The 19,593-nt window shown below is 40.5% G+C and overlaps 1 protein-coding gene across 2 annotated transcripts in view; it reads left to right on the top strand.

Moving 5' to 3' along the window:
- Positions 1-19,593, top strand: part of cps1 (carbamoyl-phosphate synthase 1, mitochondrial) — a 53,771-nt gene that overhangs the window by 12,561 nt on the left and 21,617 nt on the right. For both annotated transcript variants that reach the window (XM_074659622.1, XM_074659621.1), the window contains 10 exons: positions 1,197-1,407; positions 1,612-1,810; positions 1,938-2,114; positions 4,096-4,214; positions 9,928-10,069; positions 10,390-10,455; positions 10,660-10,723; positions 10,880-11,061; positions 12,760-12,954; positions 16,247-16,314. In XM_074659622.1, coding sequence (XP_074515723.1) covers positions 1,197-1,407; positions 1,612-1,810; positions 1,938-2,114; positions 4,096-4,214; positions 9,928-10,069; positions 10,390-10,455; positions 10,660-10,723; positions 10,880-11,061; positions 12,760-12,954; positions 16,247-16,314 — 1,423 coding nt within the window. The remainder of the gene's footprint in view (positions 1-1,196; positions 1,408-1,611; positions 1,811-1,937; positions 2,115-4,095; positions 4,215-9,927; positions 10,070-10,389; positions 10,456-10,659; positions 10,724-10,879; positions 11,062-12,759; positions 12,955-16,246; positions 16,315-19,593) is intronic.

The following is a 19,593-nucleotide window of genomic DNA, read 5'->3' as shown; positions in this document are numbered from 1 at the left end:
AATAAAGGTGGTTTAAGTGGTCTTTGCAAATTACAAATCATAAACAGACATGTTGTGTTGTGTTTTTCATCTAAAATGCGATCTTCTCCTGTGTAGGGGTGTAAGAAAATATCGATACTGTATCGATTCTCCAAAACACTATTGATTTTTTTATTAACCTCTTAAAAATCTGACAGCCAGACAGCGGGCCCGGACGCCCTTCTGGCTTTCGGAGGTTGTAGCGGGCTCGATTTAAAGCTAAAGTGAAGATACTTGCATCATATGAAACTAGAAAAACCTAATAACATAGTGAAGGAGGCTAAATAACGCTCCAAAGTTAGGTAAAGTTTTGGCGAGGAAAAACTGGCATGTCCATTTTGAAAAGGGGTCCCTTAACCTCTGACCTCAAGATATGTGAATGAAAATGGGTTCCATGGATACCCACAAGTCTCCCCTTTACAGACATGCCCACTTTATGATAATCACATGCAGTTGTGGGCAAAAGTCATGCAGTTTTGTTGCCTATTTTAAAAATGTGTGTTTTAATATTTCTGTATAGTGGGGTCCCTAAACAGTTTTAGAATTGCATAAATTGGGTATCACTTTTTTTTTACTGTGTGTGTTCTTTATACTATGACCGTTTTCCTCAAATTTGATTAGAAATGATCGCAATACATTGAATCGTTACCCCTGTATCATGATGTGTATTGTATCGCCACATTCTTGCCAATACATAACCCAAATATACAGTATATTCTTCAACGTTTCTTAAACATTTACCGCAAAATGTGGAGATGTATAGGGTTATGCTTTACATGGGATATGTGCTGCTGCCTGTTTTAAATTCAAATCCATGTGAGAAAGAGGCTTCGGTTGCTTTATGTGATGTTTAAGCTCATTAACCAACTGCAGAGTCACTCCCCCCACACATCCGGCAGTCTGACAATATCACATCTTTCAAATCCCTCCTGAAAACCCACCTGTTTAAACTGGCCTACTCTCTCTAGAACTCATCATCACCCATCCTATGTGTTTGTACAAATATGTCTCTGTCATGTCCTGTTGTTTTTATATTGTTTTTTATCTGTCTATGTTTTAACAGATTTTTGTAAGGTGTCCTTGGGTGTCCAGAAAGGCGCCACTAAATAAAATGTATTATTATTATTATTGTTTAAGACCTTTAAATCCTTCCTCTTCTTCTTCTTCTTCTTCTTCAGGTGACTCCATAGTGGTGGCACCGAGCCAGACATTGTCCAACGAGGAGTACCACATGCTCCGTGAGACGGCCATCAAAGTGGTTCGTCACCTTGGCATTATAGGCGAATGCAACATCCAGTACGCCCTACACCCGGCGTCCCTGGAGTACTGCATCATTGAAGTTAACGCCCGGCTCTCCAGAAGCTCCGCTCTGGCATCGAAAGCCACTGGGTGAGAGAATACATACATATACAACATATATACACATATACAATCAAAAAGATGTTGGAGCTTTTCAGTAGGACAAAGTATAGGAGTCAATACAACATCACAGTTTTAATCAAGATCATTATTGTGTGATCATGCTAATAATGCTTATTTAGTGCAGAAACTTCAACCACTAGTTGATATTGGTCTCCCTGCTCCATCTCCCAGGTATCCCTTGGCTTTTGTTGCCGCTAAGCTGGCTTTGGGTATCCCCCTACCGGAGATCAAGAACGCTGTATCGGAGAAGACCACGGCCTGCTTTGAACCCAGTTTAGACTACATCGTCACCAAGATCCCCCGCTGGGACCTGGACCGCTTTCAGGGCATGTCCCATGAAATAGGCAGCGCCATGAAGAGTGTCGGAGAGGTGGGGGAGGATCCACAGATAAACACTCACCCATTCACTCAGTCTTTCACTCACTCATCCGCTTCCTTATTCCCAACACTCACACGTCTGTATTCTTCTGTCATGTATTTCCCTGTTCTGGATTCAGGTGATGGCAGTTGGCCGGACCTTTGAGGAGAGTGTGCAGAAGGCCCTGAGGATGTGTCATCCATCAGTGGATGGCTTCGTGCCCCGGCTGCCACTCAAGAAGGCCTGGGCCGACACCCAGGACCTGCAACAGGAGCTCGCTGTGCCGTCCATCACCCGCATCTTCTCCCTCGCCAAGGTACACTAATCTTTCATAACGTTAATAATAAATGATGCCCACTACAGTTTTCTCATTAAATTCACATTTTGAAGTGTTACAGAAAAATCATCATGAAAAAAGCATGAAATGCGGAGCAAGATGAGTCCCTGGCCTTCCTGCATGTCTAGTTGTGAATGCGTAATTGTGAGGAGATGCTTCTCTTTTTATGCCTACGTGCCGACGACAGCCGTGGCCGGAGGCATTATGTTTTCTGGTTGTCTGTCCGTCTGGTCCATTCTCGTGAACGTGATATCTCAGGAACAGATGGAATCTAGAGGGAATATCTTCAAATTTGGCACAAACGTCCACTTCGACTCGAAGATGAACTGATTCGATTTTGGTGGTTAATGGTCAAAAGTCAAGGTCACTGTGACCTCACGTCCATCCCATTCTTGTGAACAGGATATCTCAGGAACGCCTTGAGCGAATTCCTTCAAATTTGGCACAAACTTCCACTTCGACTCAAAGATTAACTGATTAGATTTTGGTGGTCAAAGATCAAGGTCACTGTGACGTCACAAAATACGTTTTTGAAATCGATTTTTTTAATGCCAGAATCAATATATTTGATTGAAAATCAATCAATCGTGCTGAAAATCAAATATTTTTACTTTATTAATTTAGATATTTTCCAAAGAAAGTCCCCAGAAGTGTATGATTACATTTTTTCCCATGGTCTAGTGTTAAAAAAGTTAACAAAAATCGCAATAAAGTATAATATCAAATCGCATGCTTGCCTAATAGAGTGCTGTTCGCCTTTCTTTTTCCTCATAGAATCAGACGAAGGTGAAACAGCACTTTTATAAGTGCATCTAGACACAGGGTCAAGCTCCATCATTCAAACACAGAGACATCGCGTGAACTATCGCAAGGTCAAAAACATCTGCAGGTCCAGCACTTCAACATACTTTTATCACCAGCTGAAAGAAGAGCAGAATGAGGTCGTCTCAGTGTCAAAACCTCCAGCTGTGCGAGCTTGTTGTCCCGACAGCCGAGCTATATTTTGTCCCCTTGAATATGGAGAGGGATCATTGAAGATGGCGACAGCATTAGGGATTAATGATCCACATCTTATCTCCAAGCAATCAAACACCAGCTATAATGCCTAAAGGTGGTCAGCACAGTCACTGTTACTCTCAGCTCACCTCTCTGTTTCCCACCAGCTGGATTTTGTTATGGTGGGGAAAGCATACAAATGAAGACAGCCAAGGCCATAAGAGACACCTATCCTCCTAAACAGTTATTATTATTATTATTATAGATAGAAGATACTGGAGGAAAATAAATTAGAAGTAGTTTTCTGATATGTAAAATATTAGCAGGTTTCTTTAACATTTGTTACATATTGTACTTTTTCCAGCATTTGCATCTGTTTGCATCTGGATTTGCTTCTGAAATCACACGAGACACTAAAATTCTGAAAGTCGCAGCTTGATTAGAAGCTTCTTATTTACAGGGCAAGGTATCACTGCAAGTTTTACAGACTGCTGAGTAAAATCCTCCCACACTAACCTGGAATGATTCTTCTGCTCAGCCGTATAATATAAAAATGATAAAACATATTTACAAGCTGTTGTCAGGGCAGAACCTCTGTCATATTACAGGTTAATGACACAGGCTGGCTTGATATCAGATTTTTCATAAAAGGTCAATATTGGCAGAGTAATATATTGTTCCTGCAATAGATTTAACGTGAAGGAGTCCTTGAAAAAGTAATGGATAAAAACATATTATTTATAGAGACCGTTCTGAATGACCTATGTCCTATCCAATAGCAGTTCACTGAATGATTTGTAACATGATTTTAATCACAAGCAATTTATTAAAGAATCTGTTGAAACTTAGTGAAACCTATTGGATGTTTCTGCTCTCTGAATGATCCCATAAAGGGCACGAATGATGAAATTGATAATGAATGATAAATGTAATGCTGAGTCTGTTTCATGTCTCTACCTTTTAGGCCCTCCACAGCGATATGAGTGTTGATCAGATCCATCAGCTGACGTCCATAGACAAGTGGTTTCTCCACAAACTCTACAGGATAACACAGCTGGAGAAACACCTGGGAAACTACAACAGGTAACTTTTTGTTACTTTTTAATTTCTGTAACGTGCTAGTGTGTGCATGTGCTGTTGAATTAAAGGTCCAGTTTATAGGATTTCGGGGGTCTATTGGTAGAAATAGAATATAATATTTATAACTATGTTTTCATTAGTGAATAGCCACCTGAAACTAAGAATCGTTGTGTTTTCGTTAGCTTAGAATGAGCCCTTCATATCTACATAGGGAGCGGATCCTCTTCATCGGGTCCGCCATGTTGCTCCGCCATGTTTCTAAAGTAGTCAAGAACAGACAAAACAAGCACTGGCTCTAGAGAGGGTTATCTGAAGGCCACCGTAGTAATGCGACACGCTTGTGAAACTTGAGCTGAAGAATGCAAAACCGTGGTACCACCAGCTGCCGTCTGACTTCTGTTGCACTTACATTATTATGGTAAGGATGGCCTCTGAGCGAGGCGAACGGCGTTGGCACGGTTTTGCAGTCTGCGCCTCACATTACCACAGTCTTGGAAAGGGAGAAGTGAGCGGAGGGGTACTCTTGCAATCTGCAACCAAAGATGACACCAAATCCTACACACTGTAACTGTAAGAATTCAAGTGATAGGATTTATTTTTAGCCTGTGGTTTAATGGTAGTAATTAGAGCTGTCAATCGATACCCATAGAACCCATTTTTATTCACATATCATGAGGTCAGAGGTCAAGGGACCCCTTTGAAAATCACCATGCCAGTTTTTCCTCCCTAAAATTGAACGTAAGTTTGGAGCGTTATTTACCCTTTTTTTGTAACGAGCTAGTACGACATGGTTTCTTAGATTTTATATTTTCATATGATACCAGTATCTTCCCTTTAGCTATAAAACTCAGCCTGCTAAAACCTCCAAAAGATCGAATAGCAGCCGGGCCCGACTGCGGCCCGTTTGATTTTTAAGAGGTCAATTAAAAATCGCATGTTACGTTAATGCGTTAAAGAAATTAGTGCCGTTAAAACAGATTTGCGTTAAGGCGTTATTATCGCGTTAACTTTGACAGCCCTAGTAGTAATATACTTATGTGTGTGTGTCCTTATGTGAGTGTGTGCAGTGTGTACATAGTGCTGTGACATCCTCAAGAACTAGAGTAGAAGTTACACTTACTATATTGTATCTGTCCGACTCTCTCCTTCTCTTTGATGGTTGAAAATATCCAGTCAAGTGGAACTATCTCCTCCAAAATACAGTACATCCATCCGTCCATCCATCCATAAAGTTGCAGTCTGTTGCACCACAGGCAGACTCACAGATTATTATCATTTTATGGAATATATTATAATTTCTAGCTCCCAAGCTGGCTCACTCACTGTCAGTCTCACCCCTTTACCATATACATTCATCTCCTGGTTATCCGTCTCATTATTTCTGCCCTAGATTTTGTTGGTTTGCAGGTTAGAATTGGCCCCTCGCTACAGACGATTAATTGACTATTGTCTGACCGCAGCTCTGTAAAACCTGCAGGGAAATTCCATTCTCATTCTTCGTATTAAATTAATAAATTCAGTTTAATCATATTATTACTCCGGCTTTCAGAAGAAAATCTGTGTCCCACAGTTGTAACATAAAAAGACAAAACACAAATCAGCGCTGTTTGATATGACAAAGCAGGATCCTGATTAACTATTACAGTTAACAATCCACTCGATGAATATTCGTATTACTGGCAAGTTATGCTCACCATCATTTCTAGTTCTTTCTAGAAATGATTGAATATTCTTCAATAGGAAAATGTTGGTCCTCAAAATGAGATGGACCCCAGTCTCTTCACGTCTCTCTCTCCCTCTCTGGTGGTTCACCTCCTCTTACCCGCCTCTCTCTTTCTCTCTGCCCTCGGGCTCTTACCTGGACAGTCGCTGTGAATTTTCATGGCTCAGCCACAGGTTACCTGCTGCTTCCTTCTGACTCCGCTGTTTAATAATTAATGGCTGGACTGTCTGGTGGGCGCCCACCGCAACACGCTGACACATGGAAGGCAGTTGTAGTCTCCGCTGCCTCTGAAGCAGGGGACACTGGGATGGGCACACAACAGTAGGCTGCTGCCAGACTGATGGAGCGGAGAGCGGAGTACAGGTGGGCTTCAGGCTCTACTGGTCAGCAGACTCATTGTGTGCATAAGAGTGTTGGACTGTTAGGACTGAAGGATACGTATTGATAGAGATGAGAAGAATCCTTCAAAGTGAGGACATCTTATTTTTCGTAATTTGTGCAAGAGGCACATGTACTTTCTTTGTAGAGTTTGGATTAAAGCTACAAAGATGAATCCATGAATCAATTAGTTGTCAACTATTAGATTAATCTGCAACTATTTTGATAATCGGCTAATTGTTTTGAGTATTTTTTTAAAGAAAAAAGTCAGAATTCTCTGATTCCAGCTTCTTAAATGTGAATATTATCTGGTTTCTTTACTCCTCTATGACAGTAAACTGAATATCTTTGAGTTGTGGCCAAAGCAAGACATTTGAGGACGTCATCTTGGGCTTTGGGAATCAACATTTTTCACCATATTCTGACATTTTATAGACTAAAGTAAAATAAGCTAAAAGCTGCAAATCCTCTCACTGCTGGAACCAGATGATGTTTGGTGTTTGGTTTTTTACTGGAAAAATTACTGAAACCATATATTGGTTATCAAATTATACACTAATAGGGTTGTGAATGTTAAGGTATCTCACGATTCGATTCAAAATCAAGTCTCAATTCAGTACATAAGGGTGCTAATCAAGAACATCAAATTGAAGTTATACAAAAAAATAGGAGGCTTAGGTGAGCTGCCTTTTTATTTCTCAGAAACTTGCCAATTTCAAAAATAAATTGTACAGAAAATCACACAATGATGCTTGAGAAAACTTTGATTTGGTGTATTATTGTCCATCAGTAGCAATATCTAGGTCCTTATGTGGAATTTAATTTTAAATTTATTTATCTTAGAAGATAAGAATCTCAATTCTTACATTTTCCCCCAACCCCTGTTCACCATTATTATACCTGTACCATCATATTCCATATTCTGCATTGACATTTTCTTTTTAAATACAGTATGATCAAACTCCTATAGACATACAACCACAAATCAGATTTTTGTTAGACCTGCGTATGAGGACAGAGATAATTAGGTATACAAGCCCTGTGCATGACATGAATCACATCATTTAGAAAATGAAAAGTGTGAAAATCCAGAAGGTGGTTCTTGCCAAATTTAGTTTGTCTGCGTGTGTTTTTGTGAGCACATGTGGAAATATCTGGCAGTCCCTTTTCTTCACTCTTTGAATACACACAAACACACCACACACTGTCTTAATGTGTTTTTCATGTTTTATTTGTCTGTGAGGGCAGATGTACATAAGTTCACGGCATGCAAAGGATTTCCCTCTCGCTCTAAACTGCTCTTTCAGAGAGGATAATTGTACACAAGACAGCCGAGCTCTCAGATCAAATGTCTTTCCCTCCTGTGAGTCTAACTCAGCTGCTCTCTCCTTTCATTGTTTCTTGGCTTTGCTATTTCTCAGCCCGGCCGTGTGCAGTGGGAGTTAAAACACACTTGACATTTCCAATATTGTTACGCTACAAGGTCATAAATAATTCAGATAAGGAGGAGGGAGAGCAAGTTGTGGTTTACCACAAATAAGAATCCCTTCATTCGTTTTCTACCTAGAGGTAAAAAAAATACTGTGACATTATAAGAAATCCGCTTGTTGCTTCCTTAGTGGGAGTTACATGAGGAGATCAATATCAACTCCATCATGCATTCATGTGTTTAGTTTAACTTGGCACACAAACAGAAAGCAAAGGGACACGATGGAGTTTTCATACACTGAAACTTGTTTATTTAACATGTTCAGAAATAGAACAAGTGTGATTTTAATAAGCAGATATCGTATGCACTGTAAAAAAAAATTTGGCCAAATCAGCTGAGTCCAGTCGCTGCACTGGCATCTCACTGTGAAGTCGCTGGCTTTTCACACTTTCCTAACTCTGAGCAAAACCCAGCTGACCTTTAGATGTTTTGTGGGCTAGAAAACCTCGATACGTATCATCATCTTCAAGATTACTTTGTTTTGAAAATCCCATGGCACGTCTGTGTCATCCTTTCCGTCCAAGCGCACCTCCTTCCTACTAAAAATGCTGAATTACAGATTCACAAAGAAATTCTGTAAGTATAATTCAAGCATTCCCTGTCCCATCATTTTCTGTAAACTCTACTTTGCCATTATATAAAACGGTAACCAGCAAGATGTGACTATAAGTATTAAGTTCTATATATACACTAATACATGCAAAACCAGTAAATTAAGTAAAACAAATAAAGTAAATGGAAATGCAGCTGGTCCAAAATGGTTTAATTTAAGTAAATTCATGTTTTTTTTTATAAATTGGTCCAGTTCAAAATTGCCTCTTGATACTTTATTTCTGCCACCATTTTTCTGTTTAACCTCACAGCTGGCATTAAAGATTTATCGATTAAAAGTGGGTTTTAAATGGCTGCACTTGCCAACCTGGTGCTTTGGCACCTCGGTGCCATGCTTGTCGATGTGTTATTGATCACTCTGAGGTTGGCTGTTCCTCCCTGTCCACATCGCTGGGTAGGCGAGCTAGTCGTGACCCACTTGCTGGAGTGACCCTCTTAGTTCAGTGGATTTGAAAATACACCGATATATGAGAGGGGCCGCAGACAGAAAATATTCAATAATAAACTCACCTGTCCGTCTTTTCCACTACCTCTGCTTCCCTTTCCTCACTACCACATTCATGTCAGGCATACTGTGCATTAAACTTTTAAACTTAAGAGATGATTGACAGACTCTAGTAACCTCTACTCTGCAGGTGACATAGTGCGGTACGAGAATAAATCAAACAGCTTTTCTTTTGGCATAAAAGGAGATTTGGTTATGGCAAAAAAAAAGAGCATTGTTGTTCCAATGCAAATGGGGTGTAATGTCTCGGCAGTGATCCTGGAACCGTATTACAGAAATGTCCTATGTTAAGTCTTAAGTTAAGATAGAAAGAGTCTAAGATAGGATGCAAATCCTAACTAACTTTAGGAAACCTCTTATCTCACTTCATCCTATCTTATCTCAGGTATGGAAATCCTAAATCCTCAATCCAACACCCCTTATCAACCTTTATGTTTGTTACCTAGCAACCAACACTATTTTTTTTTTTATCTCGCCGCGATAAACAACTTTCTAACCGTTGTTTTTCTCATTGAAACATACAAAAAATGGAGCAAAAACAACGGCGGGCAGTTAACTTCAAGACAGATGAGTTAAAGGTGTTGGTAACATCTGAAAAGAAATCCATAGATGTTCTTTTGGGAAATTTACAACAACACTAACTCTGGAGATAAGAGAGAGAGTGGGCTAAGATTGCAGACACAGTCTCCACCATATCCGGCATCCATGATGCATTAAAAAGAAAATAAGTACACTGACAAGTGATACGAAGAGAAAGGCAGCTCTTGAAGAAAAGTGAAAGTTAGGACAGCTTAAAGTTAGGAGAGTGTATGTAAGATTTTGGGAAGTTAGGACACTTTTCCTATCTTAAGTTAGGATAGGAACATTGACTTAGGAATTGTTCATCTGTAATGGCTTTTTCCTAAATCAGGTCCTAACCGTAATAACCATGGTTACCAAACAGTTAAGATAGGATCTGCAAGTTAAGAATCGTTGTATAGTCACCATTACTTATTGTCTTTTCCTACAGTGGCACAGTACCCAAGGAGCTGCTGCTGAAGGCTAAACAAGACGGCTTCTCAGACCTGCAGGTTGGTCAGATACTGGGCTCCAATGAGAGTGCAGCCAGAGAGCTGAGGCTCACTCACGGCATCAAACCTTGGGTCAAACAGGTGAGCATCACCGAGCTGCTTCTTCAGATAGACCGAGATAACTTACTCTGCCTGATCAATACACACACACACTCGTACACAATTTCCTTTGTTCACAAATGTAAGTGAGGGGAGTATGAAAATATGTAGGGGGCATAAAGGTTAAAGCATCGACTCTCTTTCCACATCGTTCAGTATTGATGTGTTTTGTCGAGAGTGTAATTCCTGATTCTTGGGTCAAAACATGCAAAAGGAAAAAATATATAATATTTAAACAACAGTCTATCATTTCTGACATCTGACCCATTTTAACCTCTGTTTTATCTGATCCCTCTTCTCAGATTGACACCTTGGCAGCAGAGTATCCAGCCATGACCAACTACCTGTATTGTACCTATCACGGTCAGGTATGTGTGCTCTGCTAACTGAGAATAGTACCATTACGATGTATAGTATGTATCCAGTATAATAATTTGTTATGACATTTTTTTTTAATTAGAATATGAGTAATATTATTTGTAAGATATGTGTTTTTGTTGTGCTATAGAGTTATTGATGTCCACAAGAGTGCGTCATCAACAATGGTTTTGTCAATTTATTCGATCCAACAGGAGAATGATCTGGAATTTAAAGACCAGGGGATTATGGTTCTTGGTTGCGGGCCCTACCACATTGGTGAGCTCAACAATACGCTTTCATATCATTTTCATGTTGTTCATATAAAAGTTTTGCTGATTACATTAATATGCAGTTATGTATTTGTTATGCTGTTTTTGTGACGTTCTGTTTATGGCCAACGTAGATAAATGTATCAACTGTTTGATCCACCAGGGAGCAGCGTGGAGTTCGACTGGTGTGCGGTGTCCAGCATCAGAGCTTTGAGACAGATGGGCAAGAAGACGGTGGTGGTCAACCACAACCCTGAGACGGTCAGCACCGACTTTGACGAGTGTGACCGCCTTTACTTTGAGGAGTTGACCCTGGAACGCATCCTGGACATCACCCAACAGGAGGTTAGGACACACATGCGAACACGCCATTTCTTAATTGACAAAATTCAAACAAAATATATACACATGACCTATATACAGGGCTGTAGTAGTCAAGTCGTGCATTGTTAGACTCGGCTATTGAGAACTGGTTAAGTTGTTCCTGGCTGGGATCAGTTGTACAGAACGTTGTCTGTGTCCCTGATATGCATTTGAAAGCGGCGCAGCACACTAAAATGCACCTTAAAGGGAGATTTGTCAAGTATTTAATCCTCTTATCAACATGGGAGTGGGCAAATATGCTTGCTTTATGCAAATATATGTATATGTTTATTATTGGAAATCAATTAACAACACAAACCAATGATAAATATTGTCCAGAAACCCTCACAGGTACTGCATTTAGCATAAGAATATGCTCAAATCATAACATGGCAAACTGCAGCCCAACAGGCAACAACAGCTGTCAGTGTGTCAGTGTGCTGACTTGACAATGACTTGCCCCAAACTGCATGTGATTATCATAAAGTGGGCATTTCTGTAAAGGGGAGACTCGTGGGTACCCACAGAACCCATTTTCAGTCACATATCTTGAGGGCAGAGGTCAAGGGACCCCTTTCAAAATGGCCATGCCAGTTTTTCCTCGCCAAAATTTAGCGCAAGTTCACAACAGGCTAGTATGACATGGTTGGTACCGATGGATTCCCTGGGTTTTTTAGTTTCATGTGATGCCAGTGTAGTCTCTCTAGCTTTAAAACTGAGCCCGCTACAACCTCCGAAAGATTGAATAGCGGCCGGGCCCGACGACGGCCCGTCAGATTTTTAAGAGGTTAATTGAAAATCGCAAGTTGCATTAATGCGTTAAAGAAAAAAAGTGCCGTTAAAACAAATTTGCGTTAACACATTATTATTGCATTAACTTTGACAGCCCTAATAATGGTATATAATTCTCACCTTATTGCCCAATGCAATAAGGTATGTCTGTGGTATGCATGGAGCCCAACTTGCAAAACTATTGCCCTGATATTTTCTATGTATATGTTTGTTGATATCTGTGTGTTTATGTTGTGTTGTGTGTTTGCATTTGTACTAATGTCCACTGACTTTCCCCCGCAGGGGAATTGTACTCTAGTTAAAGTCACGATGGGATCAGAGTGTGATTAAGTGTTTGTTTGTTCAGGGTGATGGCATTACCATCAATCCCTCTCTCACGGCTACAGTCCCCTCTTGCTTTCTCTCTGTGTGTGTATGTGTGATAAATACGGCATTAGAGCATGGAGATAAACCCTGGACAGGAGCAGGAGAGCAGGCCCATGAATAATGAAGAGATACAACCTGGCATTGCCATGGAAACAACATCCCCCCTGGATCAGCTAGACAGGAAAAGGGGGCTGCATGCTGTTATTAAAAGGAGCACACACACTTTGTTCACACACGCACACTGTCCCTAGTGACAACTAAACTCATGGCACGACCGAGATCAACTGTTTTGTTGTTGTTTTGTCTAATATTTTCACTATGTGATCAGCGGCCAGAATAATTGGAAGCTGGCTTCAGACTGTAAATCTTGGCTGAAGCCTGTGGCAGGAGGTCCAAGACTTGACAGAGCATCTCTCCCTCTCCTGTCCTTTTTCTCCTCCTTCCACTTCTTATTCTTTTATTATACCTGCTGTTATTATCCTCTGTTTCGCTCACACATTCTTGTTTTTCTCTCCTCTCCAGGGTTGCTCTGGCAGCATTGTGTCAGTCGGAGGCCAGATCCCCAACAACCTGGCCGTCCCGTTGTACCTCAGTGGGGTGAAGATTCTGGGGACGAGCCCCCTGCAGATCGACCGGGCTGAGGAACGCTCCGTCTTCTCCAGGATACTAGATGACCTCGGGGTGGCCCAAGCCCCATGGAGGGCCCTCAGCTCCCTGGTGAGAGACAAATAAATAATGGATAGTAGGGACGTTAATGATATATTATAGCTTGATATTTTCTGATATGTGTTGTGCTTAGAAAATCTTTTCAAATTGCTCCCCTACAAGGTATGTGAATGTTGTGGAGCGGGACCTGAGCACCAAGAAGCAGTGTCATAGATTTACTCTTGCTCTAAGATAATACTCCCAACACTCATGTGTTTTTTGCCGGCTACAGACGGTAATAGGATGACTTCCCCGAGTTAACAGGTTTCAGGGTTTCCACCAGAAAATGAGTTAGCAGAGGAAGGTAAACTCCGAGTGTTCGGAGAATGTTAGTTCAGGCAAATGATGTTTGCTTTTAAAAGACATTCCCATGTAGGTCATTATTATTTTCTAATTTAGATTTGTTTACATATGGATCTACTTTAAGAAAGTCTAACATTTGCATTTACACAGAACCCTATAAGAACTCATATTGTATTGTTAAAAACTAAGGTGTAACACCGTGTCCTAACCTTGAAAAGCAGTTATTGGCACATTTTATGCCTATGCAGAATATTCTGCCCTTAAAGTTCCAGTCAAACTAAAACTTAACCAACAATAATATAATCGTACCAAAATACGTCTCCTGAAGGTATTATGGTATCACTAACAAGTTAAAGTTGGGTTTTTCCAAATAAATCTGGTTTTCCTAACATACTGTAGACTTTTTCCTGGTGCGTGTGTTTGGGAAAAGTTTTTTTTTTTCTGGTTTATTATTAGGGCTGTGCAATTAATCAAATTTCAAAGTCAATTAAGATTTTGGCTTCCAAAGATTATGATCTAGCCTCTTAATTTTGCTCCCAAAATGCACCAGATTTATGCATTTAACTTTAAAATGTAGGCTACAAAATATTCTTTCTTAATTTATGATGTTTCCAAAGTCAATGTGTTGAATAATCGTGATCACGATATTGACCAAAATAATCGTGATTATAACTTTTGCCATAATCGAGCAGCCCTATTTATTATAATATATTTAAAAATACGTATTTTGATTTGGCCACCTCAAATCCACGCCAAACACACATAACATTATCTTTAGTTACAGCCCTACAACATCAAACCTTCCCCTACAGACAAACTTGTCTCATTATTCGTAGAACTTTCCTCCTCATAAGAACAGTGTCCCCCTCGACTTACTGTCTTGTTTAGCATTTTCCTTGTGTTTGGCCCTCTCAACTAGCTGGCGGCTACATCAGAACGAAACGAAGCACTGGCAGGCCCCTCTGTGGACCACGCGGAGCACTGAAATGTGTCTGCAGTCAGCGCTGAAATATGTCTCTTCCATTACCGTTGCTCATGTATTCAGTTACCACTGAGGAGCGATTATCCGCTACACACAGATACAATTCTGTGTCTCTCCAGAGCCTACCTACATATTCTATTTCCCTGCCGAGCTTGAAGAAACAGTTTGTTTTTATTGGGCTGGAATAACTCCAGTAGAGCCGTGGGGAGATGGTTCTTGCGTCTCTGGGAGGCTATTTTGTGTTTGTTAATGGTATCCCACCTGGCGAGTGAACAGTGGGTAATGATAGCGAGAAAGAAGCTAGACCTGCGAGATAGAGAAGAGAGAAAGAGCGATGATGATAATGATGATGATGAGGAGGAGGAGGACTCTCACTGCTAGACTCCTTCTACGACTCTTTCTTCTCTCATTCCTTATGTGAACTGAACGGAAGAAAAGAAAATCAAAAGGGAGATGAATTAAAGCCCTACTTTCTGACTGTTGGAGCACCTATCCTCTCCCTTTTTACTCTTTTGATTTGTCCTGTTCTTGGCAGACTTTGGAGTACACCTTTCATTCTTGAAGCCTTTAAAAATGTGTGTAGTTTAATTGAGAATGGGTAAAATTGTGTATGAGAGGGTTTGTTACAAGGACAAGTGCAAACACGCAGCCTTGATTTGATATTGATTCTTTCTTTTCTGTCTCAAGTGGCTCTAATCATACAGTGTTCCAACGTTATATGAATTCCTTAATGATAAATACACAGTTACATAAAGATTGAAATGCAAAACAAAGCTCAGGTTAAAGTCTGGTGATAGGTGATGGAGCTTTCCAGGCCATGGATCAACCAAATTTGTATTTCTTTTTCTTTTCTTTTTTTACTTTTATTTTACTAAGTGCTTTTTGTTTTTTTAAGAATCACTTTTATGTTGAACTATAGGCTGCTTTCTGTTGCTTTTGAGTTTGTTAGAAGGCTTTTTCTTCTTTGTCTGTCTAAAAATGATTTGTACCTCAGTGACTGTAAGTCTGGGAGCAATCAAATGTTTTTACATTTTAAACCTCCCCATTTCTTGTGGTAAACAGTTAAAACTTTTTCAATATTTGTCCTGCATTTCCCACAATTTTAACCACATTTCCCTACCGTGAAATCTTTGTGTAAAACGTAATGCTAAGAGCTTCATGCCATATCATCCGAACTTAAAGGGATAGTTTAGGTGTTTTGAAGTGGGGTTGTATGAGGTACTTATCCATACAGTAGTAGGTGTATTACTTACAGTAGGTGACGGTCGTGCCCCCAGTTTGGAGAAACAGACAGGATGCATCGGCACCGCAGCAAAGCAATACAGTGCTGTTGGCGGGGACGGCAGAAAATGTATTTTAGCCACCTAAAAGAAAGGCTCACCTAAAAAATGTTATACGTTATAAGTGTACGCTACATTTAGAATATTTTCTGACAGTGAACTGAACTTAAAGTGAAACGTATCTGTACTGTTTTTGTCATGTGATCCTGCTGACTTTGGAGAGAGCATAGGTACGTTTCACTTTCAGTTCAGTTCCCCGTCAGAAAGGAAAAGGAAAGGGGCTGTCTGACGGCAAGATAAAGCGGTGAAAATATAGCGTACACTTAAATGGATAGGTGGGCCTTTCTTTTAGGTGGTTAAAATGTGTTTTTTTTACATAGAGTGATATTGATTAACTGTCAGTTACTGTCAGCATTGATTTTTACCAGTGGAACTAGGTTGGAGGAGCGCGAAACTTTGCATGAATAGAGCCAGGGCGAGCGGAAAAACTGAAACAATCCGATGTTCGCATCACATCCAGTTAGGAAGAGATAATAGGAAGTGTAATACACCTACTATGGAGTACCTCATACAACACCACTTCAAAACACCTGAATTATCCCTTTAACATGTGTTATTAAGTGGCTCCAAATTGTGACAGACTATTCTGGAGGAATCACTATGATGACACGCTATCTTAATCAATCAAAATGATAAATAAAGCTTACAACATCTGCTGTGCTTTTCTCTCCCTTCAAAGGAAGATGCCTTTAACTTTGCCAACCAGGTGGGCTACCCCTGTCTGCTGCGCCCCTCCTATGTTCTCAGGTAAGTTTTAACACACGTCAGCCAACATACTCTGAAGTTACAGTGCATAAGATTATCATATCAGCCGGCACTTAACCATGAATGTAGTGGCTTTGGTATACACAAATAATCTGAATTTGTTTTTTTATGTTCAATTTCTAGTCAATAAAGTATATTAAGAAACAACAGTGCAGTCCTGGTTGGCTGAGGCATGAAAGAAAAAAATATTTATTTTCTTAATATTGAATTCACAGACTTATTGCTAACTGAGTAAAACACTATTTTAGTTCTGATGATTAATGAACTTTCCTCACATTACAGCTCATTTAATATTGCAGTGACACTTTAGTCCAGCAGATGTCGTGATGAGACCCTGTATTCATCAAGGCTGTGTCACTGAGCACAAACTTGTATGAGGGAGACTTTTAATGGTTTTACGTTTAAACTGTGATGTTGTTTTAAAAGTGATTCTGTCCGTGCCTGTTAATCATCGAGTGTCATACACTAGGTCACATAAAACTACAGAATATCAAAGTAATTTAAGGGATATCCACCACTTGATTTTGAAGTAGCCATAATCATACCATTAATAATTTAGAGTTTATTTATAATGCAGAGTTTATTATTATTTGCAATTCCAATTTCTTCCACCTACTGTATATTGACTTCTGTTGGATACTTTTAATGAGAAAGATGAGCCTCTCTTCTCCTCTCCTAGTCTATCCTCTCCTCTCCTCTGTCCTTGTCTCCTCTCCCACCCTATCCTCTCATCTGCCCTTGTCTCCTCTCCCCTCCTCTCGTCTCCTCTCCTAGTCTATCCTCTCCTCTCCTCTGCCATCGTCTCCCCTCCCCTCCCCTCTCCTTGCCTTTCCTCTCCTCTCCTTGTCTATCCTCTCCCCTTCTCTCCTAGCCTACCCTTTCCTCTGCCCTCGTCTCCTCCGCCCTCCTCTCCTCTCCTACCCTATCGTCTCATCTGCCCTCTTCTCGTCTCCTCTGCCTTCTTCTCCTCTCCTCTCCCCTTCCATCCTCTCCTCTGCCCTCGTCTCCTCTCCTCTCCTCTCCTAGCCTTTCCTCTGCCCTCGTCTCCTCTCCCCTCTCCTCTCCTTTCCTCTCCTCTCGTCTCCTCTACTTGCGTTTCCTCTCGTCTCCTCTCCTTGTCTATCCTCTTGTCTCCTCTCCCCTCCTCTCCTATAGCCTATCCTCTCCTCTGCCCCTCGTCTCCTATCCTCTCCTCTCCTCCACCCTCCTCTCCTCTCCTACCCTATCCTCTCAGCTGCCCTTGTCTCCTCTCCTCTCCTCTCCTCTCGTCTCTTCTCCTAGTCTATCCTCTCCTCTCCTCTGCCCTCGTCTCCTCTCCCCTCGTCTCGTCTCCTTTCCTCTCCTCTCCTCTCCTCCGCCTTCCTCTCTCTCCTACCCTATCCTCTCATCTGCCCTTGTCTCGTCTCCTCGCCTCTTCTCTTCTCTCCTAGCCTTTCCTCTCCTCTCTTTTCCTCTCAGCATCAACGTAGGGTGAACTCCCTCTGATCTCTTCCCATCCCTAAAGCGTTTTCACTTTGACATAGTTGTTAATGGTTTTTGAATGTTCTTCTCAGCCTCGGTACATATGCACAAACTCTCACATTTCCACACCAAACACTCTCTTCCTTGTCAGATTCATGCATCATATTTTTATAACAGTAAAATGCGCACACACCAAAACTCACAAAGTTTGAAGTATTCAGCTCTAAAATATATTCACATCATACCTTATAACCTATATCTTATTTAATCTTAAATCCATCATTCCTCTTGGTTATAAAAATATATTAAATATATTTGCCGCGATGTGCCAACACTGCTAGATACGGCCGTACAACGATATGCACAAGCAATCAGACAGTTTTCAAACTAGTTTCTAGTTTTGCTATTTCATCTCCAACTTTTTTATACGTAAAAGGGTTTCCAAAATGTCTTTCCATAGCTTAAACATTTGGAAAGTGTCTCATTTCTTCACTGTTTACAAGTGCTGAGTAAAATGCAAATGCACAGTAGTTCTGAGGAATTCCTCACTATGTGAAAGCAAGTCTGTGTGGGTGAGAAATGTTCCAATCCGACCTATAAGTAATAAACCCAAGCATGAAAACTGTCTCGCTCACTTTTATAAAAATCCATCAGGTAGATTTATTGTGATCCCCTTGTTTTAGATTTGTAGTAACTGTTAAATTTCCCTTCCCCCTGGGGATTTTTTAGGTGTTGAAATGAAATCAGGATTTGGTGATGACTAAAAAAAACATTGGGCCTGTAAATAATATTTGTGGAGACAGTCTAAAAAATGACTCTCTAAAATGTGTACTCCATTGCTTTTCATTTTTAAATATTTTGACCATTAGCCGTAAGTTAAGGCAGATGCTATTCCCTGCTATATCAAAATGATAGCAATGTGAACATCAACCAAAAATGACTGTCTTATTTTAGATCCAGTGTTTGATTTGTATTAGGACAGTTTCACCTCAGTTCCTTTTAAATTTTGCCACCTCTTTGCTGTCGACATAGACAGAACAAGTCAGTCTTATTTAAGATAATAACAAAGAGGCGAAGTCCCTCCCCTTCCGGTGTTCCCCATGGGAGGTAATTTCGTAAAAAATATGTACGGTAGTCAACGGCAAGAGACACATTTTTTTGATCCCGTTTGAATTGCGCTATGAATCACACGTCAATTTAAAACATGATTTTGCTATTCAAGAAAGTCGCAGTTTGTCGTAGTACCATCGTGTTTGTGTGTAACCGCTCAGTGAACTACATCTCTCGTCTTGCACAATATACGTCACCGATACCAGCCAGCTAGTTAACGTAGCTATGTTCCATACACAAATGAAACGTTATCTTACCTGATGTGTTTTATCCAGCGACTCCTGGTCTTTTTATCAGCCTGGAAGCGAAAGAACAAGCAAGACCCGTTGCTGGTGTGAGTTCATCCCAGTACGAAACACACAGGCATCGTAGCTTCAGCGAGAGAGGCGTCACTTACACAACTTTTGGGTGTGTAGTCTTTCTAATTACGTATTTTCACAGTCTGATACTTCAAAGTTTTACAACAAACTGCAACTTTAATCTTTTAAACTGACAAACATCATATGTGTGATTCAGGCGCAATTCAAACAGGATCAAAAAATTATTTGTCTCTTGCCGTTGATTACCGTATGGATTTTTTTTCGAATAAGGTCCGTTGGCGGTCCATCGGAAGGGGCGGGACTTCTCGACTCTCTATGTCACTCCGACTCTTTTCAACTTTTCATCGTCCACTGGTATAAAAATATAAAT

Source organism: Sebastes fasciatus, chromosome 14 (genome assembly GCF_043250625.1).
Source record: "Sebastes fasciatus isolate fSebFas1 chromosome 14, fSebFas1.pri, whole genome shotgun sequence".
Classification (NCBI taxonomy): domain Eukaryota; kingdom Metazoa; phylum Chordata; class Actinopteri; order Perciformes; family Sebastidae; genus Sebastes; species Sebastes fasciatus.
The sequence above is the reverse complement of the archived record's forward strand: the minus strand, read 5'-3'. Positions and strand labels throughout refer to the sequence as shown.